At 47.7% G+C, this 26,738-nt stretch overlaps 5 protein-coding genes across 13 annotated transcripts; 3 read left to right on the forward strand and 2 right to left on the reverse strand.

Moving 5' to 3' along the window:
- Positions 1-285: 285 nt before the first annotated feature.
- On the reverse strand, positions 286-1,843 carry LOC120700360 (amino acid permease 3-like). The gene has a single exon (XM_039984578.1). It carries the CDS (start codon positions 1,841-1,843, stop codon positions 428-430), a length of 1,416 nt encoding a protein of 471 aa, XP_039840512.1. The 3' UTR covers positions 286-427.
- Positions 1,844-4,990: 3,147 nt separating this feature from the next.
- LOC120696858 (putative methyltransferase C9orf114 homolog) lies at positions 4,991-10,184 on the forward strand. The gene is made up of 6 exons (XM_039979873.1): positions 4,991-5,360; positions 5,445-5,648; positions 6,028-6,094; positions 7,707-7,765; positions 8,778-8,856; positions 10,061-10,184. The coding sequence occupies exons 1-6, from the start codon at positions 5,106-5,108 to the stop codon at positions 10,126-10,128; spliced, it is 732 nt and encodes a 243-aa protein (XP_039835807.1). The 5' UTR covers positions 4,991-5,105; the 3' UTR covers positions 10,129-10,184.
- Positions 10,185-10,751: 567 nt separating this feature from the next.
- LOC120696860 (aldehyde dehydrogenase family 3 member H1-like) lies at positions 10,752-16,428 on the forward strand. The gene is made up of 10 exons (XM_039979874.1): positions 10,752-11,150; positions 11,275-11,343; positions 12,417-12,513; positions 13,550-13,756; positions 13,862-13,977; positions 14,978-15,082; positions 15,185-15,357; positions 15,430-15,520; positions 15,679-15,828; positions 15,944-16,428. The coding sequence occupies exons 1-10, from the start codon at positions 10,953-10,955 to the stop codon at positions 16,184-16,186; spliced, it is 1,449 nt and encodes a 482-aa protein (XP_039835808.1). The 5' UTR covers positions 10,752-10,952; the 3' UTR covers positions 16,187-16,428.
- A 213-nt stretch (positions 16,429-16,641) lies between these two features.
- Positions 16,642-20,145, forward strand: LOC120696861 (WD repeat-containing protein 44-like). Its single transcript, XM_039979875.1, has 6 exons — positions 16,642-18,433; positions 18,537-18,694; positions 18,807-18,858; positions 18,954-19,036; positions 19,141-19,234; positions 19,336-20,145. Exons 1-6 carry the CDS (start codon positions 16,708-16,710, stop codon positions 19,833-19,835), a joined length of 2,613 nt encoding a protein of 870 aa, XP_039835809.1. The 5' UTR covers positions 16,642-16,707; the 3' UTR covers positions 19,836-20,145.
- Positions 20,146-20,522: 377 nt separating this feature from the next.
- On the reverse strand, positions 20,523-26,332 carry LOC120696862. Of its 9 annotated transcripts, none has more exons than XM_039979882.1 (5): positions 24,096-26,332; positions 22,155-23,991; positions 21,461-21,545; positions 20,751-20,871; positions 20,523-20,662 (listed from the first exon to the last, which is right to left on the reverse strand). In XM_039979882.1, the coding sequence occupies exon 1, from the start codon at positions 25,595-25,597 to the stop codon at positions 24,686-24,688; it is 912 nt and encodes a 303-aa protein (XP_039835816.1). In that variant the 5' UTR covers positions 25,598-26,332; the 3' UTR covers positions 20,523-20,662; positions 20,751-20,871; positions 21,461-21,545; positions 22,155-23,991; positions 24,096-24,685. The 9 variants fall into 9 exon arrangements, with proteins under 9 accessions (XP_039835816.1, XP_039835813.1, XP_039835814.1 ...); XM_039979880.1 differs by having other exon boundaries at positions 20,525-20,871; positions 22,155-23,358; positions 23,840-23,991; XM_039979883.1 differs by having other exon boundaries at positions 20,525-20,871; positions 22,155-22,427; positions 23,275-23,358; positions 23,840-26,332.
- Between the last annotated feature and the right edge of the window lie 406 nt (positions 26,333-26,738).

Here is a 26,738-nt window from a genome sequence, read left to right on the forward strand (position 1 = left end):
GTTGCCAAAATGAACTAGGGACTATATGTAATAGTCAGGCAGCAGCTTGTATCAGATTATGCTCTCAGGACCAGAAGTAAACTTGTATACTGTTACTACTAAGCAAGGGTATTTCTTACCGGAGTTCACCTTGTTTGTTGCAGAAAACAGTTTTTTTTTTGTTATAGCTGAATTTCTATATCTTGCAATAGTCATTGTGTTTGTTATATTTGTTATTCATATTCATTGCAAGCCTTGAAATGCTTTTTGTTGGTGCACCATCCAATTACAACAATGAAATCCAAGTGAGGACAAATAATTAATTGCATGAACAATCTAATGCAGTAAACATCTGCGGCCGGCCTGCGGGTTACAACCTTACACGTCTTCCTTGGCTACTGTCATACACCAACATAAAAGCGTAAAACAGCAACTAGCTACGGCGGGGTCAGCCACTGAAGGGCCGGAAAGCCTTGAACGCGCCGACGAAGCCGGCGATGGACCCTGCGGCGGCGGCGACCGACACAAGGAGGCAAACGACGGCGAGCGCCTTGAGGCAGATCCACTTGGTGCTGCCGCGCGTCACGGCGCGCTGCTTGATGTACATCTCGACTGGGAAGTAGACGGTGAGCGGCCAGAAGGAGAAGGCGCCGATGAGACCGACGACGCTCCCGAAGAAGGGCAGCGCCATGGCTACCACGGTGGCGAGGCACACGTACGCCGAGCGCCACGCGAGACGGAGCGCGGTGGGCGCGAAGGGCCCCACGCGGAGCTCTTTGGAGACGAAGGCGCTGTCCGGCCACGCGGCGGCGGCCCGGCTCTCGACGAAGGCGAAGATGGGCTGGCAGAAGACCTGGTACGCACCGACGAGGTGGACGACGATGGCGGCGTTGGCGACGTCGACGAGCCAGAAGGGCTCGTAGAAGCCGAACCCCGTGAGGAGGTTGTCCGGCGCGGCGTTCCCGAAGGCCGCGTAGCCCATGCACCCGCACAGCGTGTAGAACGCCGTGGTCGTGGCGATGCTGATCGCCGTGGCCTTCTTCATGACCGCTGCCTCCGACGGCGGCGGCGCCTTGATGGTGTCCTGGATCTCGATGAGCACGTTGGAGAAGGAGTAGGCGAAGGCGATGTTGCCCAGCGCCTGCATCGTGCGCCAGACCTTGTGCATGACGGTGAGGCCGCCAGCGCCGACGGCGACGCCGGTGAGGGTGCCCCGGAACGCGCCGTTGGCCACGGTCTGGGCGACGGCGAGGCCGAGGCCGATGCCCGAGTAGGTGAAGGACATGACGGAGGCGACGATGGAGAGCCACTTGATCTGGTCGAAGTTGGGTATCTGCGAGAAGACGACCTGGACGGCCCCGAAGGCGATCATGTAGGGCACGCTGGAGCTGCGGCACGCGTGGGCGTCGTGGCCCCTGGCGTGGAAGCAGTTGGCCTTCCAGACGGCCTGCATGCTGATGGAGGCGGCGATGGTGTAGCCGACGGCGATGGCGGCGAGGTTGACGTACTGGACGACGCCGCAGAGGGTGACCTTGGTGCCGCCGAGGATGGCGCGGACGGCGTCGGTGTAGGAGTAGCTCCGGCGGCCCGTGGCGGGGTCCCCGGCGCGGTAGCACTCGGCGAGGAGCGTGGAGGTGTAGTACATGACGCCGCCGAAGAGGAGCATGACCGGGGGCCCCGCCGCCCAGCCGAGCTGCGCCACCGCCCAGGGCAGCGAGAGCACGCCGGAGCCGATGACGGCGGTGACGATGTGCGCGCTCGCAGTGAGGACCGTGCCCGTGCGGCGCGGGCGGCCGTCGTCGTCGAGCACGGCGGAGGCGGCCAGGTTGCCGGCCTCCAGGGACACCTCCGTCGTGATGCTCATTATTGTGCGGCGGCGGCGGCGGCGGCGGCGAGAAGCCTTGGACGTGATAGCTGGTTGTGGTATTGATCGATGAAGGGTAGGGGTCGGTGCTATAAATGGAGCGAGGGCGCGGCGCTTCGTCGTCTCCTCACCACCTAGTCAGACGAGGAAGACAAATCTGACACGGTGCGCGTGCCAGGTTGCATCCACCCGGATCCGAGCTCGAATTCGAATCTTTATTTCAAACAATGCGAGTCCGAGTAGAATTCCTTGTCTTGTTTTCCTTATGTGTTCATCGAAACAAAACGAGGTCCCTGAATTCCTTCCGGTTTCGACATTCGAGGTCTGCTGCGGCGACGGCGTCGAGAGGATGATTTTTTATTTGATAAAACCATATCTGTATTACGAGATAAGGAAGACGTACAAAGACACATGCGAATACAGATACGTGACTACAGGTTACAGAGACAGCTGTACCACCAAACACGCAAAGAAGCCCCTAGAAAAAGCAGAAAATACAAGAAGGACCCTGGCCTCCGTGCGCTCCATCCTCATCGGCAAACTCCGCCGCCGGCCATGACCGGCGCCCAGAGGTCCCGAAGCCTAGATCTGGAGAAGCTCCATCGCTAAGAAGCTTTGAAACGAGTCGCAGTAGTTACCCGTCACCATGGGCGGGAAGAAACCGTCGGCGAAGGCACATCGGCTGGGGACGCACCCCGGACCTCTCCGGACTTGGATCAGCACTCGCCGTCGACGGAAGCCGAGGGGAAGTCGTGGCCGATCCACTCTCCGAACCTCCGCATCTCCCGCGGCTGCCACTGCCTGCAAGACAAAACGCGTCGCGAGCAGCGCCTTGTCGCCGAGGTGATGCCGACGCAAACTCCTGTACAGGAGCCGGCGACGCCAGACTCCACCTCCACGAGCTCGCCGGCAACGCCGGAGAAAAGCGCCACCGGGACGAGGACAAGCCCGAGAGGATTTATTCCCACACAGCACTGTCGCCGCCACCATCTCTCCGCCGACGACGGGAAACAAAAACCTAAATCTACCAGGACCCGAAGCTGCACACCCTCCGCCGACCGGCGCAGGCACAATGGTCCCCGCGACCTCCAGATGGCCCTGAGGCCATTGGAGACGGAGGGGACTGCCGGCCTCGCCGGCGGCGACTGCGTCGCTCCTTTTCGCCTCTCTCGACTGAAGCAAGACGAGAGGATTCGAGAGTAATTAAAATTTGCGGGTTTGTCGAGAGGATGATTGATCAACAAGTGAGAGGGTTCTACGTGGAGCTGCGGGACCGGCTGCCCATAGCCCATCCATGCCGCAAATATTAAGAGGATCATGTGACTGGTAGTTAAATCGTCACACAAGACCCAATAACTCTCTTTTGTTCTGGAATAATTTTTTGTATTGCTGAAACAATTAAAATTGCTTTGAAACAAATATAATTGAATATACATGTGGGCTGATTTGTTAGGCAGATTTATGCCCCAAACACGAAATCTGGAGTGGGAGCAGCTTGCACGCGGGTGACGGCGAGCACCCCCCATCCATGCCGGGCGACACTTGTACTTGTACGATCAACAAGATTTCCCCACGCTGGCCGTGCCAACAATGCTTGACGATGATGCCTGGATCACGTACCCCGCCCAAATATTGGCGTACTTTAGAGCCCATTAAACCCAAAATTAGATATCTAGATTCAATATTTTAAAAGAATTAGATTCAAAATTCTTAAAAAAATATATCAATATTTAAAAATAGCAGATTCAACGGATTTCAAAAATAAAATCAGCATTTTGAAACAAATACTAACATCAATATTTTACACAACTCTTTTCAACATTTAAATAATAATAATAAGGATCCAACATTCTCCAAAACCTAGTTCAACATTTTTTGGAAATACTAACATCAACATTTTACACAACTTGTACGATCAATAAGATTTCCCCACGCTGGTCGTGCCAACAGTGCTTGACGACGTGTCTGGATTTGCAAGATGTACCCCGCCCAAAAGTTTTCAAGTAGTTGGATTTGGATTTGATAGCCCAAAGCGAAGAATTGGCCCAACAGGTCGACGCATAGTGGGGGCCTGCTCATCAACCCTAGCAGGCCTCCGCCACTCTGCTGCCTGTGCTCTCGGCTGCGTTCTCCATCTCCCGGTCCAGGGCTCCAGGCGCCGCCGCTGAACTCGAGCTCGAGTACTCGACGCCACACCCCACGACGTCCGAGCGGCCGGTATCCTGCCACTGTCGTGCGACCGGCCGACGCTTGGCGTCTCGAGTGCGGTCAGGTCCTATGCTGCCGCGCAACGCCTAGGCACCCGCGCCTCCACCGGGGCACTGGAGACATCCCCGATCGGCAAATTCCCTCGCCAAGACAGGTGAGCAGTGTTTGCATTCCCCAATCTCAATCCCACTTTTGTGTTGCGAACTACAAGTGCTGATTCACTGATTAGTTGGTGTGTCCATAGACCATAGGCCATTGGCATGTGATTCAGTTGTTAGGGATTGCTTAGCCTGGCCTAGAAATTGAAACTAAAGCCTGTCGAACTTATTCATTTTGTTTTAAGGTATTATGCGACCTTTTAAATATATTATTGTACTTTTAGTTATTTTATTATACTTGTATGTTCCAAATTGGGTTGATGAAACTCTGTAATTGTGTTACCAGATTGTGTATTGGACTATACCATATTACTTATTGGAACTTTTGGTACGGATACCCTAGGTTCAAATCCTGGGTCCGTCATTGGCGATGGTGGGAGGAAGGGATAGAGGGAGGGTAATGGATGTTTCACAGTCAGAAAGATGAGGCAATGCCATTTGTTTTTTATCAGTTTTATGTTTTCACCAAATTTATCATATGATTAAGCGTGGAATTGAAATATCGTAGGGATTATGCATTTATGTGGCTGTATGTGACCTTGTGTGGGTGGTTTGGGCTCTTAGATATGGCCCTAGTCTTGTGGATTCATCAGCTCCTCCAATGGAACACATGCTGACAAAAATCTTTTGACCATTCTGACTTAAGTTTTCTTGCCCTGCCTTATGTTATCTGGATGAATAAGATTGTAGTAGCTTTGATATTTCAGTTTATAGTGATTTTCTAATAACAATGATTCAGTTTGCACCTAATGGATTGGGATGATGTCTTTCTTTCAGGTTCAGGGGCATACAGGTCAATTGACATTCAGGGTCTCCAGACAGTTGTTTTTTAGAATAGTTTGTCCAGAAAAGTTATTCCAAACAGGGCCTATCCATATTCCTCCCTATCCGCCGCCATGAACCCTGCCAACAGCGAGGCAGCCGCTGCCGAGAAGGCACGGCACAAGGACAAGAAGCAGAAAAGGAAGAAGCGCAAGGATGCCATTGAGGACAACTGTGGCGCAGCAGCAGCTGAGGAAGGCACACCCCACGAGAAGAAGAAGCAAAAGCAGAGGAAGGATGGAGGTGAGTGGGAGGAGAAGCCAACTGTGAGCATCGCTGTTGCCGGCTCCATTATTGACAACGCCCAATCCCTCGAGCTCGCCACCATGGTCCGTACCCCTACCCATTATGGTGGACCAGTGATTACGATTCTCGCAGCACCAAAGCTTAAAAGGGCATCTCTCCTATTTCAGCTGGCTGGTCAGATTGCCCGCACTGCAACCGTCTTCCGCATAGATGAGGTCGTCGTCTTTGACAGCACTCCCGCTTCAGAGAATGGCGGCACAGGTGATGGTGAAGAGAGTGGCGCACGTTTCCTTGTTCGGATATTGGAGTATCTGGAGACACCGCAGTACCTACGCCGGCGCCTTTTCCCGATGCACAAGAACCTGAAGTTTGTGCTGAGATGCCAAGCAATGTTGTTCTGTTGGCATTTGATGAATGATGATTTCTGCTGGTGCTAATTATGCTGTGCTATTTCTGGCAGCAGGGGCGGATGCACACCCCGGGCCACCCGGGCCATGGCCCGGGGTTCGGCCCAATTTTTTTTCATTTTGCAGTAGTTTCTACCTCTGGACTTGGATCAATTGCTGAAGAAGGACTTGGATCAATTGCTGAAGAAGAATAAATATATTACTTCGCGATGACGCTTTTTGTATGTTATCTATCTTTCCGTTTATATTTTCATGTATCTTTTGAACTGTGAGTTTGTAGACGTTTATACTTAAAACTCGGCCCGGGGTTCGACTCAATCCTGGTTCCGCCACTGTCTGGCAGGGATTGTTACCACCACTCGATGCGCCACACCATGTGCGCAAGCATGAATGGTCTGAGTTTCGTGAAGGTGACATCTCTCCTGATACTGTTGGTTTCAATTTTTAATTGCTAAACTCACAAGGCATGCTGAACATTTGGAATGATGCACTAAAGTTTTAGGACGCGGCTAACTTACGGCCGGCCGTAAATTGGACCGGTGGTACGGCCGGCTCGTCAGTAGTGTGTGCATGCACGTGAGGGACAAGAAGAAAATAAAAAGCACATGCATGCACGTAATTTTAAAATAAAAAAGATCATAGTTTCAAAACCGAGCATCGGAATCAAAATCATATTGCACAGGTGTGTTTGTTTCAATAAAAGCTTCAAAACAAGATCTCACACCACTATGTTTTAATGATATAATTTTTTGAGAGAAAAAAATACTTTTTCATGTATTCTAATTTGCTTATGGTATTTGCCAAAGTTGTTTATGGGTTTACATAATGTTGCTTTTGCATGCCCGACTTCAGTTAAGTAGATATTGGTGTTCATATTATGAAGATAGACTATTTAGTGTCCATAGTGGATATGGGTAAACAATTTTGTTAGGTAGGTGAATGTTGATTGCATGATCAATAATTGGCAACTTTAACAGATCGATTGAGCATTTTAACTAATTTATTTTGACATTTTTTCATTGTACATAAATCAATTTATGGGTTTTGAAAAATATTGTCGAAATATATTCAAGTGGGGTCTTGTTCTGAAGATCTTCTCAAAAGAGATACAATTGTGTAGTCGGAATTTGATGGATCGTTTAAGAACTACAACCTTTTTAGTTTTAAAATTGCTTGCATGTGCCACTGTACTGCGGTGGTGGAGGGTGAATTTAGTCTGCCGTACAATAGCGCAAACATGCGGCTGGCCGTAACAAAGTCATTACCAAATTTTTATGCTTTGTGGACACTGACAATAAATGTGTATTTTCTAAATTAAATTATGGTCATGTAGAGCTTGCACATCTTCATTCATTTGTTATCATTTCAGTTGTTCTGGCATTTGGAAGGGCTAATCAAACTGTGTTGGTATATCAATATGGTGGTGCCAAGGGGCGTTCCTTTTTGTATATTTCGTGAAGGGTGGGATCTTTTTGACACTGATAAACTGCTGAAAGTAAACTGACTATTAGTAGTGTGGTGGGGAGATATGTAATTCAAATGTACAGTTAAGAATTTGGTTACACTGAATTAACATTTTAAATATATAGGAGCAATTTAAAATACGAAACGAAAAGGAAGTAAAAACTCCGCGCGGGGGGGGGGGGGGGGGGGGGGGGGCTCTTTCCTTGGGTTTGTTCTAAGAAGTTGTCGTGCTTCAAACCTGAGTAGAGTTTCAGTGACCCCTGGAGTTAAATGCCTTATCTGGTCCCCCTCGAGAACCTTGGCAAGTAAGAAAAATATAATTGTTACTATTCACAAAAAACCTAACATCTTTGTGTTTCTTGGAACTTATTTGTAGTATGAGTTGCATGTCTTTGCATCTAATTGGGTCTATCACACTATGTATCTCTGCTACCATAAGGTGTTTGTTCCACTTATTTATCATCATATCCAACTAACTCATGTTGGATAATCTTCAGCTATCACACATTTTGGCATTTTTTATTCAACAGATGCTTACATGTTACTGAATTTAGACAGGTGTAACATTGGAGGGTGATCGCTCAAAGGGGACCCTTGTTGATGTGGGATTAAACAAGGTATGTATGGTCCTTTTAGCGTCCTTTTCATGTTCTCCACAACAGTTGTCTGGGGAAAGATTTTTGCGGTGTTAGAAGATATGCTGAATAAGCTTTTGTGCAACCCTGGATGGCTGGATCCCTGCATCTAAAAAAACTGGCTAGCAAAATCTGACGCAAATGGTCCATTGAAATATTATTTGTTGGGTTGAAGAGGTTAAGATTATTAAAATACCTATTCAATTCTTAATTGTTTTCGAACTGGGCTATGTTTGAGATAGATTATATAGAAGTCGATGTGCATTCATGGTTTGCATCATCCTTTTAGTTTATAGTAAGGACGGGTTTAACTTTTGCAATAGCAATAGGTTGCAATGTAAGTAAATATTTTTATACTTGACATAACAGTCTAGAAAACATCATGTGTTGTACTTGATAATGCATATCTTCAGTAAATTAGAGTGTTCCAAATTCCTAAGGCAGCAACATGTTACCATGGAAAAAATAGGCAGCAACATGTTACCGTGGAAAAAGTAGGCAGCAACATGTTACTATGGAAAAAGTGGAAAGTGTATATTTGTCTTTACTTATGCTTTGAAGCAACTTGAATCAAGTGAGGAACTAATTGATCAGCGTAATATTGTATTTCTTAGTGTCCCAAAAAGAGGCTTGTAGTAGTTGTGTCTGATCTTGTTCTGGGGTTGTTTATGAGCTTAGGAAACTTTCTAGGTGAGGAGACTATCAGACCTGACAACCTGAGAATATATAAACTGAGCAAACCCTTAAATATATCCTGCTTTAGTTAGGTGGTTCTTTTCTCTAGTCCCGTTAATGCTTTTTAAGACATGCTGAAGCTGGGCAAAACAACCCTAAGATTCTGACTGGTCTCAATTTATCATTTATAGATAAAACAAGATTGCACAATGTATATTATCTCATCTGCACTTAAATGATTTTATATATATCGTATGAAATAAACGAACACTTCGATGCAATGGATTTATACTGATTCTAGTTCATCATGATTCTGTAGAATGTTCTAGTTGAGCAAATACTAGAACCAGGGAAGAGAGTAACTGTAGCCATGGGAACCAATCGTGACCTAACAACAGGTAAATAACTTATTTCATGGATTACTATAAATACTACCATATTGATATTTCTTTGTTGGTTCTATTGTCTGAAGAATTTATAATCTTGAGTAATCTAGACAACCCTGATGAGGGCAATTCCTATGCATTTTCATTTGTTGGTTCTACTGTTATAGCAAATTTTCAAGAGAAGTGTTATGGTGCTTGGAAGGTACCTTAGGTTCCTCCTCTATAAAATAATCGAACCTTTTATCTTCATAAGAGCAGTTCAGGAACTCAAAGGTTTATAATCGTCAATGGGATGCATGTCACATGGGTTGCGGGGATGGACACAGCTGAGGCGTGGCGTGAGAAGTGTTTGTACGTCCCTTTTCCTTCTTTCGGTTGCAGGCAAATAAATAGAAGAGAACACCCTGAGAAGCTGCAGCCTCATTGCAGCACAAAATCCTCTGTGTTCACTCATGTCTTATGAGTTCATCATTGTGTTCTTGAGTTGATGGTGTTCCAGCTAGAGAGCTCTGTCAGTCTTTCACTTCTTCAGCCTATCCATCAATGACCTTTTGCCAAGAAGAGGGAAAGGCCGTGCTGTGCCTGATAGGCAGCTGATAAGGGCTGAACCAAAAGGCCCCTCCCTCTATCAGAGGAAGAAGGGCATAGAAACATATAGTTCGTCAGAGGAAGAATGTCACAGGGGACTCATGCGTCAGTCCAAGCAGCAAACAGGGACAGGTGCAGGGCCAGGGGCACTTAGTTGCTGTTAAAGTTCTATGAATATTATTCAGCTGTGATACTCAGAAAGTCAGAAGGAAGATCTGTAGTACTGGAACAAAGATATTTGAGAAGTACTAAACAGTCTAAACTACCCTCTGCTCTAATTTTGACGAGAGAATGAAATTATTTTTCTACCCTCCCACCTAATCATCTGGTTGGTACCTGGTATCCTATTTTGTGGTGCCATCCCATGACTTAAGTAGAGGTACATTTCAGTTTTGATCGATGGACCTGAACGAACAATAGAGGGGATGTACCTAAGGTTACCTTCAATTGATATGCACTCATTACGGTACTGTGGTTGTTGCTTCCTATTCCAAATTTCGATGTTCCTCATTTCAGCTCAAAGCTCATAAATCTGATTGTTCCCAATTTATTCTTTTGATGTATGTTTTGGACTATGTACTGTGTTATTTTGCCATTGTACTGTAACTGCATCTGTACTTGCATGCAGCTTGTGTAAGGAAAGTTGTTCCCCCCTCCACCCCCCAGGGAAGAGATGGGATCTTATTGGGGCTATAAAGTGCGTTATGCTTCAAGTTTAAGTGGTGTTTTCAAAAATTCCCCATACAAGGTGCAGTTTTCGCATTCTCAGTTTGTTGTTCAGAAAAATTGAGTTATTGTTACTCACTTCTACCCTCCCTTGATTTATTCATTATATATATATATATATATATATATATATATATATATATATATATATATATATATAGTTTTGATGCGAAAAGATCTCCAAAGTTATGTTTCGTGGTTTAGTTTCTGTCCATAATTTGCTAGTAGCTACAAAATCGATATCATATTAAAAGCACTTTGGAATATGAATTACATTGACGATGCAACTTCTGCAGTAAACTTAGGTTTGAGGCTTATAACCGCTGCGGGGAATGAACCAGCTATAACCGCTGCTAATTGCATTGCTAGCTGGATGGTTTGATAAGCCTATCGATCAGCTGGGATCAAACAGAACAGGACCTCCTCCGTCAACTTTTAGCTAGAACAGCTTCTGATAAATAAAACTCTCGACCATTTTGTTATTACTTGCTGTCAGCAAAAAAGGGAATATACTCATACTGAATGAATTGCCTATAAAACCCAAGCTAGTACGTACTAAACCCAGCACAAAAAACAGGCGCGCCGACGAGAGCATAGCCGAGCACGCAAGCGCGCTGTGCGTGGCTGCTTCCCTCCCGGCCCGCCCCGTCCGTCCTCCTCCCATTCCCAACCTCCTCCCCTTGTTTCATGGAGCGCTCCGCTGCCGCGAACTAATTAATCGGCAACCAAAAACTAATCAACCAGCAGCAAGACGTACTACTGGTCGATCAGAGAGCAGCTAGCGGCGGCGCGGCATGGAGGCGGTGGCGGTGGCGGCGGAGGCGAGGGAGCGGCTCCGGGCGAGCTTCGCGTCGGGGAGGACGAGGCCGGCGGCGTGGCGGGCCGCGCAGCTGCGCGGGCTGCTGCGGATGGCGGCGGAGATGGAGGCCGAGATCTGCGCCGCGCTCCGCGCCGACCTCGCCAAGCCACGCACCGAGTCCTACGTCCACGAGGTCCGTCCGTGCGCAAATCAACTCAAGAATGCTACTAGCTAGCTAATTTAATTCGTTGATGAGGCTTGCATTGAGACACCAGATATATACATAAATTCTGCTTGTTTGATGTGATGTGATGCAGATATCGCTGGTCACGTCGTCCTGCAAGTTCGCACTCAACAATCTCAAGAAATGGATGGAGCCCAAAAAGGTACGGTTCAGTAGATCCTAGCTCATCAGCACGATCGATCAAGGTGAAATAATCTGTTTGTACGTCACTGGATAGTACTGTACTTGATTAATCTGTGTTGATGAGCTACATGTACATATACATGCATGCGTACTTGCGTTTGTAGACTTGAATCGGAGAGGAGACCCTACAAGAGTTTATCAACTGAACGTGCTACTGGCCAGCTACTCCTCCCTTTGCTTTTTACGGCATGCTTGAAATGCATGCAAGAATTAATTTTAAATGAATTTTTAGATGGAATGGTTATTGATTCAGATCCTAGAATTCTAGTCTAGAAACAAAAAGTCACGCATATTTTGATCCGTTTTAAAAACTTATATATTTTTACAAGAAAAACTTATATTTGCTGTTGCGATTACAAGCTAAGCCTACTGCTCCCTCCTGTCCCGAATGCTCTATGTTTTCGGTAAGCTACATGTATGTCGTCTCTGAAACGTAGCTTTGACCATTGTATTTTATTATAATATAATTATTATGTAATTCAGTAGACTATGATTAATTTTAAGAAATACTTTTTTAGTTATGCCAATTAGAAATTATGAAAGATGTTGGTAGTCAAAATTTTCTAATCTTTTGACACGAATGTTGTCTAGCATCAACTGCCTTTGTCTCGTACTGGTATCATATATTAAGTAACTAATAATAACACCACACATGACAAACCAAGTAATTATTTTACACGTGTATTGACGTCTAGTAAGATCTTAAAACATTTTACTGCTCACATTCTAGCTAGAACAATTCAGCTTAATTACGCCATCTGTTCCTGCAGCCATGAATTCGGTCGGCTCGTTCTAGTATATATAGCTTTCGTCAGCACTGTTGCTCGTTCTAGAGAACACCTCGGTGCTTCGTGAGGTCCTCGACATCCTAGTACTTATTTCGGGCTGGGCGGTTACGTTTCCCAGTACCGTACCTGATCCATTGAGGCCCTGCCAAAACCATTCCATCCAAATCAAACCAACTGCACTAATGAATGCACATTTCTTCACTGCTAGCTAGTAACGCTATCGATCGGACACTTCCTCTTTCAGGTCCCCGGCGGGTTGCTGACGTTCCCGTCGACAGCGAGGGTCACGCCGGAGCCCCTCGGCGTCGTGCTCGTCGTCTCCGCCTGGAACTACCCTTTCTGTAAGTCTCTGAAGCTAAGCTGTTTATATTGGCCGCACGCAGTTGCTTAGACATCACATCGGAAACTAAATACATGCATCTTTAACTGAAAAACCACATGTTCACTAGCTAATAATATGACACTGAGATGACCTGATCCTTCAACCACCGGAGGTAATGAAGGGAGGAGATAGACAGGCCGGTCGGTCGGACACCACACGCCCTGCACTCCTCTGAAACTCATGCCATTTGTGCCGCATCTCGTCCCGTGACCTTTTGGCATGTTCGCTGGAAGCCCATACGGGCGATGTCTTTGTCAGAGTTGAGAGTCTGGACCCCGGAACCCGGAGGGCTTGAGCTTGACTGACGTGAGGCTATCGGTGAGACAAGGATCGATCGAGTTCAATGTGATGTCAACGCGTGGGCTCATGCTTTTGGCATGGCGTGTTTCCCGATCGTCGTCCAACCGTGGGCACGACGCCCCGCCGCTTTATTTAGAGGAATTTATTTAGAGGAAGTAACTAACTTTTCGGTTGAGAAAATCTTTCGAACTTGGACCGCATCAGCGAGGAGATTTTTTTTAACTCGAATCGCTAGCTCACACGATGAGTCAAATTCAGAACCTGACGAGTGCTACTTGCGGCACCTAACCAATTCAGAGGCCCGCCCGTTTGCTTGGTGGGAGTTTAAAGAAGACAAGCTATCGTTATCGGATCAGTTGCTGTTTCAGAGTTACTGTCCTGAACTAACTCTCGGAGGAACAGCCACATCACACAATCGGAAAGGAGAAATTAATAGCACTTGCTCTGAATTTATGGAAGGGCCCCGACCACCCATGCGTTGTGTGGCTCGCTCGCTCTCTCTCTCTCTCTCTCTCTCTCTCTCTCTCTCTCTCTCTCTCTCTCTCTCTCTCTCTCTCTCTCTGTTTTTTTTTCAAATGCAGCTTAATTTCTAAAATAGCTCGGCGAATTGACATGCTACTGACTAAGCTTCACTGCGTGATGTAAATTGTAACTGTTTATGATTACTGATCGATCGTTGAACTGAATTGTTCCAGTGCTGGCCATCGACCCGGTCATCGGCGCGATCGCCGCCGGCAACGCCGTGCTGCTGAAGCCGTCGGAGATCGCGCCGGCCACCTCGTCGCTGCTAGCCGACCTGCTGCCGCGGTACGTGGACAGCTCATGCATCAAGGTCGTCGAGGGTGGCGTCGCAGAGACCACCGCGCTGCTGGAACAGAAATGGGACAAGATCTTCTACACAGGTCCGGCCGGTGACTATTCGCCTCGCTCTCGCCATCATCATCGATGAAGCTTGGATTGAGTTCCATTGCTAAAGTGTCTCTTGTTGTGAGAAATTAAATTTACAGGTAACAGCAAGGTAGGGCGCATCGTGATGTCCTTTGCCGCCAAGCATCTGACGCCTGTGGTCTTGGAGCTCGGTGGGAAATGCCCTGTTGTCGTCGATTCCAACGTCGACCTCCATGTAAACGCCTCGTGTCTCTTGATTGCAAATCTCTTGAAAAAATTGTTATCTTAATATTAATAATTGGAGACTCCTTCACATGAAGCCACCTAAAATTCTAGGTGGATATTTAAAAATTTGAGAAATTCTAACAAAATTAAGGGGAGGGCAATATAGGATTATAGGTGGACACTCTAAAAAATAGAAAAAATTCTAGAAACTCTCACAAAAATCAAAAACATCTTGTCATCAATTCGACAACTCTAATCATAATAGTTATCAGATCTGTTATTTTTTTAATAAATTATCCACCTCCACCATTATTAAAAAAATCTAAAGTAACCCCCTAATATTTGTGTAAATTACCCACCTATATTACTATAAAAATAATGCAAACAAACCCCTAAATTTGCATGTAAATTATAATTATATCATTATTAAAAGTTAAAATAACCCCTAAATCTGATTCTAAATTATATAATTACAAAATATTAAAGTATACTAATATAAAATTTTAAATTACTCTTTATATCAGTATTAATATATTATTAATGCTATTGTTTATATAAAAATACTACTCACGACATGTGTCACCATGTATTCATGCATGATGGGAGAGATAAGAATACCAATTAATAAACAAATAGTTTAATTAAATATATATCAAATACACATGGAGGTGTGATGCAAAATGAAGTATATTGCAACTAAATAATGGTAAATATGTATTAGTATGTCTTAGAATATTCAATAGTTGAAAGAAGGTGTGAGATGGATAATTATAATTATTAGCTATAAGACTTAATTTTATATTAATTCTAATTAGCTCATGCAGTAGCACGTGTCAGAGATTATTCTCATATATAAACTTTACTTTATTACTAATAATATGAAAAAAATGAAAGTTACACGGAGTAACAGTTATTTCTTGAATATCATGCCTTTGACAAAGGACCCTATCTATTATATTCTCAAACGGATGGAATAGCACTAACAGCTTGTAAGTTTGTGATGTTGAAAGGTTGCTACTAAGAGGATCGCTGCCGGCAAGTGGGGTTGCAACAACGGCCAAGCTTGCATCTCACCGGACTACATTATAACCACCAAGTCATTCGCACCAAAGCTGGTAAAGAAAAATACCGTGAGCGCTTCCTAGTTCCTACTCAAAATACTTAGATCCATGGCTAACTGACTCTGTTCTGGTCCTTGGCATGTGAACCTTTGATAGCTGGATTCCTTGAAGAAAGTCCTGAACAAGTTCTATGGGAAAGACCCGCTGCGATCAGAGGATTTGTCACGCATCGTCAACTCCAACCATTTCAACAGATTGAAGGCCCTCATGGACGAGGAGATGGTCTCTGACAAGATCGTGTTCGGCGGGCAGAGTGATGAACAGCAGCTGTGAGTGATTTTGTACAGAATCACAACCATGGCTAGCTGATCTTTTCACATCATTTCTTCACTGCCTTGCAGAAAGATCGCCCCGACATTGTTGCTGGATGCCCCACTTGACTCGGCGATCATGAAGGAGGAAATATTCGGGCCCCTGCTTCCAATAATCACGGTAAAGAAAACAACATTGTCCTGTAACAGTAATGTTTTGCTGCATTAAACTTAAAGTCCTCTTAGCCATGCTGGATTAAACATGAGCCTTGCTGTGCAATTTATTGCCACTCTTCTTTGAATCCCATCCTGTTCTTTATATTGTTGCTTCTATTCTAGGTGGACAAGATCCATGAGAGCTTTGCTCTGATCAACTCCATGACCAAGCCACTGGCAGCCTACCTCTTCAGCAAGGACAGCAAGCTCAAGCGCCAGTTTGAGAGAAACGTTTCTGCAGGAGGGATGGTATTCAATGACACCGGCATCCACGTACGGCTGCATCTGCACAGACTCAACTGCAAAGTGTTTCTGAACTGCACATCTTATTTGCTTTCATGACTGATCGAAATGCTCGCTTCCTTGCAATCTGGTTGCAACATTGCAGCTCACAAATCAGAACCTGCCCTTCGGAGGAGTTGGGGAGAGCGGCATGGGCGCCTACCATGGCACCTTCAGCTTTGACGCCTTCACCCACAGGAAGGCCGTCCTGGACCGCAGTTTCCCCGGCGAGGCGAAGGCCAGGTACCCGCCATACACGCGGGGGAAGCTCAAGATCCTCAAGGGTGTGCTCAAGGGGAACCCACTGGCCATGGTTCAGGCTGCTCTAGGGTGTACAGGATGGGCATGAGTTCATCTTCATCTATCTCTTCAGAACAACGTATTCATCGATCGCATATACATAGTATATATGTCGCTGTACCCGTGTTTCCAAAATACATAACATTTCACATTTCAGTGCTCACAATGATGTGCTATGTTAATACTTACTAGAACCAAAAACATACTAGTAAGCAAGCATTTGCTGCATTATAAACAATGATTGGTGACAGTATTTTATTGAAGTGAAAAATTAAAAAATGTTTGCTACTACTTCAAATGATGCCATGTCTTCGCTTGAGATCAGGATACCAGGAGACACATGCACATTGTGAGTGAGTTGCGACGACCCTTTCAAGTTCCAATGTATCCCTTTCCCCTCCTATGCACACTATCCTGTCCCTCTCTCTTCCTTGCAACCTCTCAATCCATCACCATCTAAACATAGCAAATCTCTCTCTCTCTATCTCTCTCTCTCTGCTTGCGCGCGCGCGGGAAGAACGCTGGAATGCTCGGCGCATCTCGCACCACCAGGAGGAACACGGCGTCGAGATGAGCGGTCGCGGCGACGGCGACAAGGAAGCTTTCTTCCACTGCCTGGATCGCGTGCCGTCCGGCCTGCACCTCGACGCCGACTTCCCCTCCGACGATGACGACGACGACGACGACGACGACGACGTCCGCGTCTCCTTCGCCTCCGCCATGGGCGACCAGAGCTTCCAGAGCTTCCGCAAGTACCAGGCGCCCGTGCTGGAGGAGGAGGACGAGGACGAGGAGGAGGAGGAGGCGGAGGACCCGTCCAAGTACGACATGTGGATGTCCGACGAGCCCATGTCCATCCAGGAGCGCCGCCGCCGCCTGCACCAGGGGCTCGGGATGGCCAGCAGCCGGGACCTCGCGCTGCGCCGGCATAGCATGAAGAAGCGCCCCGCCGATGTGCCCCGGAGCTTGTCGCGGAGCGTGTCCAGGCAACCGCCGCGGCCATCGCCATCGCCGCCCCCGCCCGCCGCCTCGGCCCCCAATGCCGCCGTCGTGAGCACCGCGGCGCAAGCGGTGGCCGCCGCGCCGCCGAACAGTAAGAAGGCCATCACGAGGCGCCGCTCAGACAGCAACCTCGTCGTCGTGCGAGACGGCGCGTCGGTCTCGGGGAAGCCACCGTCGCAGCCTCTGCGTCGTGTCCGTTCCTTGCCGGCTCGGCCCGACGCCGGCGACAGCACAGCGGCCCTCGAGAAGCCTCAAGCTGCGGCTTCACGTGAGCTGCCGCCCGTCGTGCCACTGCCGGCAGGCCCAGCGGATAAAGGCCGCAAAGGCGACGGCGACGGCGACGGCAAGAAAGCCGACGAGGGGGCCAAGAATCAGGACAGCGATGAGAAGGAGGCTGCCGTCGTCGTCGCCGCCACACCCAAGGACGTTCCGTCGAGCACCCAGTCCGGCGTGCTGGGGCTAGAGGAGTTCGAGAAGTTCATCGGCAACACCCCCATCATGAAGCTGATGCGCCGCGGCACGAGCCAGCACCAGCCCGCGCCGCCGGCCGCCGGAGTGCCGCCCAAGGCCGAGAAAGCGGCGGGCAGCAAGAAGAAGGGCGGCTGGCTCAAGAACATCAAGTCCGTGGCCATCGGCTTCATCCAGGACAAGGACACGGCCGCCAAGTCGGGCGCGTCCACGGCGGCAGCCGTGCCCAAGTCGGTCTCCACCAATGCCTCCGCCGGGGCCGGGGCCCCGCCGCCGGCGTCCTCGTCGGAGCGGCTTAAGGTGCACCAGTCCGGCAAGTCGAGCAAGGAGCTCACCGGGCTGTACATGTGCCAGGAGATCCAGGCGCACGAGGGGTCCATCTGGAGCATCAAGTTCAGCGCGGACGGGCGGCGGCTGGCGAGCGCCGGCGAGGACAGCGTGGTGCGCGTGTGGCAGGTGGTGGAGACCAACGCGCCGCCGAGCTCGCTGGCGCTGGACGGCAGCGGCAAGTCAGGCCCGCTGGCCCCGCTGCCGCCCCCTGCGGCGACCGACGGGTCGTCGACGCCGGCGCTGGCACAGATGTCCAAGAAGTCGACCAAGGGGAAGAGCGGCAGGGACACGCTCCCCGAGCACCTCGTCATCCCGGACAAGGTGTTCGCGCTCGCCGAGCAGCCGGCGTGCGTCCTGGAGGGACACAAGGACGACGTGCTGGACCTCACCTGGTCCAAGTCCGATCAGCTGCTGTCGTCGTCCATGGACAAGACGGTGCGGCTGTGGGACACGGAGAGCAAGGCGTGCCTCAAGACGTTTGCCCACAGCGACTACGGTGAGCGATTGCTAGCCTAGCCTAGCCATTGATGATTGATTGATTGGTCCTGGCTGGCTGATTGTTGCCAACCAGTTGAAAATCCTGATTGCCTCCTATGCAGTGACTTGCATCCAGTTCAACCCGGTGGACGACCGGTACTTCATCAGCGGGTCGCTGGACGCCAAGGTGCGCCTATGGAGCATCCCCGACCGGCAGGTCGTCGACTGGACTGACCTCAACGAGATGGTCACCGCCGCCTCCTACACCCCTGACGGCCAGGTCCGACCACTGATCGCTAGTAGTACCAACATTTCACATGCTTATTATCACGTATCTTCATTCATTTCTGAATTCTGACTCGTGGCCATTGGCATCCATGGCTGAATTGAAGGGTGCCATCATCGGCTCGCACAAAGGGAGCTGCCGGTTGTACAAGACAACAGGTACTGTACTGGTTGCATCATCGGTACTGTTGCTCGCTGTTGCAGGGAAATGTGCAGTTTGTTTGTTACCAGTGATCGTTTCGCCATTGCAACAGACTGCAAGCTTAGCGCGGAGGCGCAGATCGATATCCAGAACAAGAAGCGCAAGGCGCAAGCAAAGAAGATTACCGGATTCCAGGTACACATACATCCCATCCCATAGAGTAAGCATCCAGGCAGCATAAGTACATGACAATGGTGCAGTGATGATCTTTGTCATGCATGGCCTTTTGTTGGGTTCAGTTTGCTCCGGGGAACCCTGCCGAGGTACTAGTCACCTCTGCCGACTCGCAGATCCGCGTCTTCGATAACGTGACCATGGTTCAAAAGTTCAGGGGTACGGATAACATCACATCTCAAAACTTTGTCAAATAAAGAAAGATCCGATGATCTCCGAACTTGAGAAACTGTTCCCGTTTCTTCTAAAAAAAAATAAAGGTTTCAAGAACACGAGCAGCCAGATCGCGGCGGCCTACACGTCGGACGGGCGGTACGCGTTGTGCGCGAGCGAGGACTCGCACGTGTACCTGTGGCGGACCACCCGCGTGGCGCCGGCGCCGGCCATCGGCATCGGCATCAAGCCCAAGACCTGGTGCACCATCCGCTCCTACGAGAACTTCTACTGCAAGGACGTCTCCGCCGCCGTCCCCTGGACGCAGAACGCGCCGTCCCCGCCCGGCGCCGGCGACGGCAGCCCCTCCGCCCGCAGCCCGCAGGGCGTGGTCTGCAACGAGGAGTCCTGCAGCGTCGCCGCCAAGCCGGAGGGCGGCGGGGACCCGGCCGAGCCCAGCAAGCCGGGCGGCGGCGGCGGCAAGGGCGACGGCGGCAACGCGTGGGGGCTGGTGGTGGTGACGGCGAGCTTGGGCGGGGAGATCAGGGTGTACCAGAACTTTGGGATGCCATTCAGGATCAAAGGCCAGGGCAACCTCTTCTACTGATCATCACTTTGATCGTTGCTGCCGGAGGATCAACCATCTGCGCGCCAACAGCATCCTTTTTGGCCATTGCTGACTTGTAAACTTGAGTCGATTTCGTGTACACATGTAACATGTTCATCGAGCAGAGGAGAGGTGCCATTGTTTGTTTCGAGATTGCGTGTTGTATGTAGCTACTAGGCAGTGCCACCCCAATGGTGGGCATGTAGAATCGTAGATGCATCTCTGCTAAAGTGAAGTGAGATCGGATTTGTATTTGTACCAAAATTTGCCAAATCAAACGAAAAGGTCACAAATCTGTAATTCCAGAATTAAAAAAGTTTATTTATTGGGGTGTGTCTCGTTGTCAATCGATTGATTTTTAGCTTATCCATCAGACACTCCTTTCAGCCATTGGATAGATCAACAGCTCAGATCCGTTGCCAACTTCTGATGTGTTGTGTGCTGTGGTTTTTTTATTTGCTTCCGCTCACATCAAGTTAACGGGCCCGCTATTATAGCTGTTGGACCCGTTATTAGGCTTCGTAGGTCTTTTGACTTGGCTGTTGCCTCAGTTGACTAACAGATTTTTTGAATATTTGAACCATCGGCACTCACAACTGTTGTTTGTTTTGTTTTGAATGTTTTTAAGAAATACATGCACTACATTGTTGTATTTGAAATAAATTGCTTTACAAATGTGAAACTCCATAAAAAAACAAACAGATAGGAACTTCAATTTACATGCATCAGTGAAAATTTTCAACAAAATCAAATAGGTAATTTCCCTAAGTTTGTGTCTTGTTATATCACAAAGGAAAAGACAAATGCAGAAAAGAGGCTCTGCTTTCCTGAAAGGAAATTAAGATATTAAGTACATGCATAAGATGTTGAATGAGGCTACTAGATCGATCTTTACACCAAGCAGAAGAAAGCTACCTATGATACCACAACAATGACAAAGGAGATCAATGTTGAGGATGTTCAAACATGATTATATCTAGAGCAACTGTAAATCTGTAATGTATGTCCACAAAGATTCTGAGCATAACTGATGAACCTGTGAATGCATGAAACCATAAGAAAACAAAAATGATGTCAATTGCACAAGAAATTGTCACATTAGGATTTTAGTTACAAAAGGACAACCATGAAAAAATGGACCATGGACGAAAAGCATGCACACACATATTTAATTACACTTTAATAATAGAAAAACTACAATGATATAAACATTGTGAAAATAAATAATTAGGACCATTGAATGAATCGAAATATTTGCATATTCTCACATACATAAAACCTTTTCTTAACTATCTGCACTTTAATTGATGGTTAACATAATTTAGAAATAATGGAAAATGACAACCAAGTATAACTATTAAGTACATGCTACCAACCAACACATGGTTATGATTTTTATTTAAAACAAACAATGGGGGCAGAATAAATACACACAAATAGACCATAAAATTTTTGCCACAAAAAAATTTAACCGAAACATTACTCTATTTACACTGTAACAAATCAGATACAAACCTACAGAAAAGTCAACAAATCAAGCCACAATACACTCAATTGAATAATTATAGACACACAAAACCTACAAGAAAACCCCAAACTAGACACACTCAGAGAAGACAAAATACCTTCATATGTTATGCTTAGTTGCAAACACCTTCTTTCTTGGTTTTATATTACTTGGAGGCAAAATGTATTAGACCCCTGGCTCACCTGCAAGCACACAAACACCTGAGAAAACAAGAGACGATAGTGCAATAGTTGACATTTAATTTTTCTTAAAATAACCGAACAAATCTATATCAAGTTGAACCTACAATTGCAAAAAGATACAAGTCCTTAAGGCAGAATGTACAAAGTTTATTTTAACTTTATTCAGAAAAACTTACACCAGACTAAATCTAAGTTACACAATTTCAATGTTGTGAATTATGTTATTTAAATATTGTAACCAACTGATTACACATTAAACTAATGACATGTGCTACAATCTAAAACAGTTTCTACTAATCAAGAGCCAGTTTCAACCGTTAAAATTTGTGGTCCTAAACATGATGTAATGCTACCTAAGGGTGAAAACCAACAGATACACACTAACATGGACTGGAACTGAAATTTCTCTCTATAAAAATTAAGCACATTGTTCCGACAAAGCAAAAATAAAATACCTAAAATTTTATGATGGTAATCCTATCAAACCTTAAATTGAATAGAAGGTAATCCTATCACAACCGAGTCGAGTTAGTGAACACAAATCAAACCCTAAATCGAACAGAAGGTAATCCTATCACAATCGAATCGAGTTAGTGATGAGATAGGTACCTCAACGCCTGACGCAGGTGCTAGAGCCGATGAGGTCGCCGAATCGCCCCAGGCCCCCAACGCTTCAACTCCTCTTCTCGGCCTGGCTCGGTGATGAGAACAAAGCCCAAATGGATCCAGGCACGGAGTGATCCGCTGCAGCTAACAGGTCGAGCAAAAACTGACCCGATAATAGCTAACAAGATAATTTGCTTGCGAGCGGGCCTGCAAACATATTTTCCATACAGAGCTATCTTGGTCATCCAGCTACAAACAGACAGGACAGGGTGTCGACTGAAAGATAAAGAAAATCTCAATCGTTTGACACCAAGAAAATATCAAAAAAATACTTGTACAATTTTTTGTGGATAATAAAGTTACATTTACCCTAGACATTTACAGGTACAATTTCCAAGCTGATATAACAAGCAAAAAGCCACATATCTAAACAAGAAAATACACATTTATAGGTACAATTTCTAGGCTGATAACAAGAAAAGAAAACACATCTGAAAAACACACATTTACAGTGCAACTTTTTGGTTGACAACAGGAAAAAAAGCACATCTGAAACACACACATTTATAGTGCAAATTTTGGTTGTTAACAAGAAAAAACACAGCTTACAACATTGGTTTAGAGGTACAATTTTTAGGCTGATAACAAGCAATAGAAAAAGCAATAGAAATGCATAGTACCCAGACATGGTTGCTGCATAATGAATAAAAGAAATGATTGATGTAAGTTGCACGCATATTTTTTTTAAATCATAGTGGCCATACATACAAGATACACCAAAATTTGGGTGTAACTATGTAAGTACAGCATTAGACAACTCTAATTGAAATAAAAAAAAGTCCAACTACCAGAATATAGTGTCACACACAAAAAAAAAGTAACTCATAAATGTCCAAGAAAGGACCGGCACATCTTAGCAGAAAAGGCATGAGTCGATATACAAAAAATAAAGTCTACAAAGATGCATATATGAACAGATGCTACTAAATATTGAATAAAAGAGGTCCGATTATACCCCTCAAACTAAAAGGTTACATCCAGCAAGAACATAAGATACAACAAAATCATTCTATGTAACTGTAACATATTTAAACTATAATCGGGAAAGAAACTTGAAAAATACCTTGCTTGCAAAAGTAGGATCCTAATCCCTCGCAGTAGTGGCAAAGTGATTTTGTTTTGCTCCACTTGGACGCATATATAGTCACTATAATTAAAAATTGGAGGGAATAAACTAACCCCTTCTAGCTAAAAGAATCGTGAAAGTAGAAACACAAGGCAAAGGGACCACATAAAAGACACAGTGATAAAGGGGCACTTGCATTATCCTAGAATTATATCAATGGAGAAAAATTACACTGTGAAATACAGTGAAATATTGCGATTTGAGGTTCTTATAGTTGTCTTATGCACAAATTACACTAAAATGAAATAAAAGTGAGGATTCTATCACGATATCATTGGAAGACAATTTAATTATAGCACATAAATCAAATTTAATTATATAAGTGAGAATTTTTTTATACCTATTCAGAAGCCTAGTTATAAATAGCACAGGTGCAAATCACACATAAACACAAGAGGAAATTCTAGAACAGCACAAATCGAGGTAGGCTACACATTTATCGGGGGAAACAAGTACAGAACAATAAAAATCGAGATCCAGGAAAGAAGTTGGAATTGCTTACTCCAGGAAATGGAGGGGGAATATGATGCAATGCAACCATGGGATCCATATGGGCGCACGAGATACACAGAGGAGCGAATCGGAAATGCTCACATGCAGCCTGGATCTCAAGGGCGGTGAGTGGGCTGCCGGCCAAGAGCTGGATGGCTATAGCTGCAAATCAACAGACAAAACCAAATATCAACCCTAGCAAAACCATCTCGCACACAAACCAATGAGAAATGGAGAAAATAATGCTAGCGGAGAAGACTCCTCACAGCGACGAGCTCGAGGCGCGAGCGCCATAAGCCGGCTCAATGCTGTGAGCATCTAGCGAAGAACGAAGCCCGAGCGACCTCCTAATTGATTCATTCAGTGCGGCGCAAGCGGACCTCATCTAGGGATAATAGAGGAAGGACCCAGATGCAGCCTGACACCCCGGCGCCCGCGCAGCCGCGCCGTGGGACATCCCCGCCGCTGCGGTGCGCCAACGCCATGGGAGATCCCCACCACTGCGCTGGACTTGCTAGAGGGAGAAGAAAGGGAGAGAAGTGGAGGGGAAGGAAATAAATGCAATCCTGGTAACTAGGCGATAGGACTGAACCCAATAACAGTCAAATGGGTGCACCATTCAACAATTATACATGAATCACTCATGACCGCTGATATCTGATCCAACGCATCACATCGTCGATTGAGGGAAAGACAAAATCTCAATCGACTGAAGAGGAGAAAATCTGTTATTTATTGTATCCAGACAAATCAAAGAGGAATCCAAAGATTACCCTATGCTATGCTAATTCCAACACACGGTCACACTAAAGTTAGGGTCGGTTAACTGCAACAAATTAATCCTCCAACACTAATGTCAGTCCGGGGCTCCGGGCTGCCGCCAGAAGTCAGGGACGTCCTTCATAAAATCCTCCAATGGAAACTCGTCGAAACCCAGCTGCAGCGGCGGCTCGTCGCCACCGCGCATCAGGATGTCCGGCACATGGTCGACGAGCTGCTCCTCCTGTAGGTCCACGTCCGCGATGAAGTCACGGTCATGGTCACGCCTCGACTCCGCCGGCGGTCCCGTGGCCGTGCCGGGGATCTCTTGCGGTTGCGGCGGCGACGGCTTGGCGACGTGCTCTGCTGATTCTTGGAAGACCTTGGCGTCGGCGACGCCTTGTTCCTGCTGGGGTGTGGAAGCTTGGACCACGCAGCTCGACTTGTCGCTGTGCCCGCCGCCATGGGACTGCGAATCGTACTCCAGCCGCGGCTTCTTCTTCTGCGTGCGGATCACCTCCTCCTCCTCGCCTGGATCAAGACGGACGAACGACGGCGATGCATACTGGTAAAGAAGGGCCTCGTCCTGGCGGTTGTAATAATACCCAGACAAGCCCGGCGAGGCTCCCTGGATTTGGTAAAGATCAACAACGTGGCGCCACCGCGGCTGCACCTCGACGGCGCAGTACTGACCGGGACCGCCCTGAATCCGACACGGCGCGCCCTGACCGTGTTGGTAACCAAGAAAGCCCGGATGAGCGTGAGCCCAGCCGTGGCCGTGTTGATGAGCGTGGACGAGCGGCGGCAGCACGGCGTGGCCATGGCCATGTCCAAGAGCGGCCTGCCCGTACTGAACGCGGAGCGGCGGCGGTGCCGCGGGCTGGCATTGCTGCTGAAGTCCAAACACACGTGGCGCTGGCGGCGGCAGCGGCGGCGGCGGCGCCGGGCCCTGGGCTCCGTATACACTCTCGGCGATGGCATCGAACAAGTCCGCGGGCAGGTCGACCATTATGACCGTCTTTGCCTTGCCGTCGCGGTCGAAGGGGACCCCGTCCTCCCCGAAGATGGCCAGCTTCTCCTCATCGGACGCGCGCGGCGAGACGTCTCGCCTCTCCAGCCTCCGGCGGCGGCGTCGGCCTCGTCCTCCTCGGTGGTGAGCTCCTCCATGAGCCACGGCGTCTTGACGCACTTCCCCTTGCCGCTGCCGAGGTAGAAGCCGTTGGTGCGCCTCCGGTCGCCGCCGCCGGACGGGTCGTCCTCGCCGCCGGCGTGCTCGGCGACGCCCTTGGCCCTCTGCTCCACCTTCCAGTTGCCGCCCGTCGCGACGTTGCGCCGGGCGCGGGCCGTGGCGCGGCCCTTCTTGCCCCCGCACACGCGGACGCAGTGGGTGAGCATGAGCCACTTGTAGACTTGTAGTGGAAGCCGCGCGAGAACCCCGGCTGCCGCCCCCGCAGCAGCGTGTCGGGCCTGTCGCTGTAGACGTTGACGTCGACGATGATCCGGTCCGTCGCCGGCCGCACGCCGGCGTTCCTCCAGGGCCGCAGGTAGTCGCGCACGCACTCCTCCGCCGACGGGTTGAAGTAGACGCCCGGCGGCAGAGGCTGCAGGAATGGTGCCGCCATCGCGACGGGAGGATCGATCTTCGGTCTCTTTCGCGGTGTCCAAGACGGAGAGCTCGCCGGCGTGGAGTTGAAATCGAGCCTGACGGAGTAATCGGCGGAGCCAGCCAGCACTCGGTGCTACCTTATATATATATATATATATATATATATATATATATATATATATATATATATATATATATATACACACACACACACACACACATACATATATATTGCGAGAAAGGAATGTATCATATAAACGAGAACAGTAGCACAGTACATCCTTTTTTACAAAAAGGACCCTGAGGAATCGGAAAATTACAACAAGACCTCAAATGTTCTTCTTCCTCAGTTCCAGCCGCCATCGTCGCTCACCCGTCCTCCTACCTGCACAGTGCTTGGACCAGCCTCCAACCTCTCCCTTCCAGATCAAAGAACGGACACCAAGCATTGGAAAGCTGCAAGAAATCTTCGGTGAAAGACCATCAACCGTCGGCTCCTTGATTTGGCCCCTCATCCTCCGCAAAACCACCGCCCATCCAGACA

Source organism: Panicum virgatum, chromosome 3K, assembly GCF_016808335.1.
Source record: "Panicum virgatum strain AP13 chromosome 3K, P.virgatum_v5, whole genome shotgun sequence".
In the NCBI taxonomy this organism is placed as follows: Eukaryota; Viridiplantae; Streptophyta; class Magnoliopsida; order Poales; family Poaceae; genus Panicum; species Panicum virgatum.

What these genes read in the sequence shown, in the direction of transcription:
- LOC120700360 (XM_039984578.1), bottom strand. Translation starts at nt 1,843, where the DNA reads ATGAGCATCACGACGGAGGTGTCCCTGGAGGCCGGCAACCTGGCCGCC.
- LOC120696860 (XM_039979874.1), top strand. Translation starts at nt 10,953, where the DNA reads ATGGAGGCGGTGGCGGTGGCGGCGGAGGCGAGGGAGCGGCTCCGGGCG. An exon ending in GGACAAGATCTTCTACACAG is followed by an intron (nt 13,757 to 13,861) that starts GTCCGGCCGGTG and finishes TTAAATTTACAG; the next exon opens with GTAACAGCAAGGTAGGGCGC. An exon ending in CCCTGCTTCCAATAATCACG is followed by an intron (nt 15,521 to 15,678) that starts GTAAAGAAAACA and finishes CTTCTATTCTAG; the next exon opens with GTGGACAAGATCCATGAGAG.
- LOC120696858 (XM_039979873.1), top strand. Translation starts at nt 5,106, where the DNA reads ATGAACCCTGCCAACAGCGAGGCAGCCGCTGCCGAGAAGGCACGGCAC. An exon ending in CCCTCGAGCTCGCCACCATG is followed by an intron (nt 5,361 to 5,444) that starts GTCCGTACCCCT and finishes CTCCTATTTCAG; the next exon opens with CTGGCTGGTCAGATTGCCCG. An exon ending in CAATCGTGACCTAACAACAG is followed by an intron (nt 8,857 to 10,060) that starts GTAAATAACTTA and finishes ACTTGCATGCAG; the next exon opens with CTTGTGTAAGGAAAGTTGTT.
- LOC120696861 (XM_039979875.1), top strand. Translation starts at nt 16,708, where the DNA reads ATGAGCGGTCGCGGCGACGGCGACAAGGAAGCTTTCTTCCACTGCCTG. An exon ending in CCTACACCCCTGACGGCCAG is followed by an intron (nt 18,695 to 18,806) that starts GTCCGACCACTG and finishes GCTGAATTGAAG; the next exon opens with GGTGCCATCATCGGCTCGCA. An exon ending in CATGGTTCAAAAGTTCAGGG is followed by an intron (nt 19,235 to 19,335) that starts GTACGGATAACA and finishes AAAAAAATAAAG; the next exon opens with GTTTCAAGAACACGAGCAGC.
- LOC120696862 (XM_039979882.1), bottom strand. Translation starts at nt 25,597, where the DNA reads ATGGTCGACCTGCCCGCGGACTTGTTCGATGCCATCGCCGAGAGTGTA.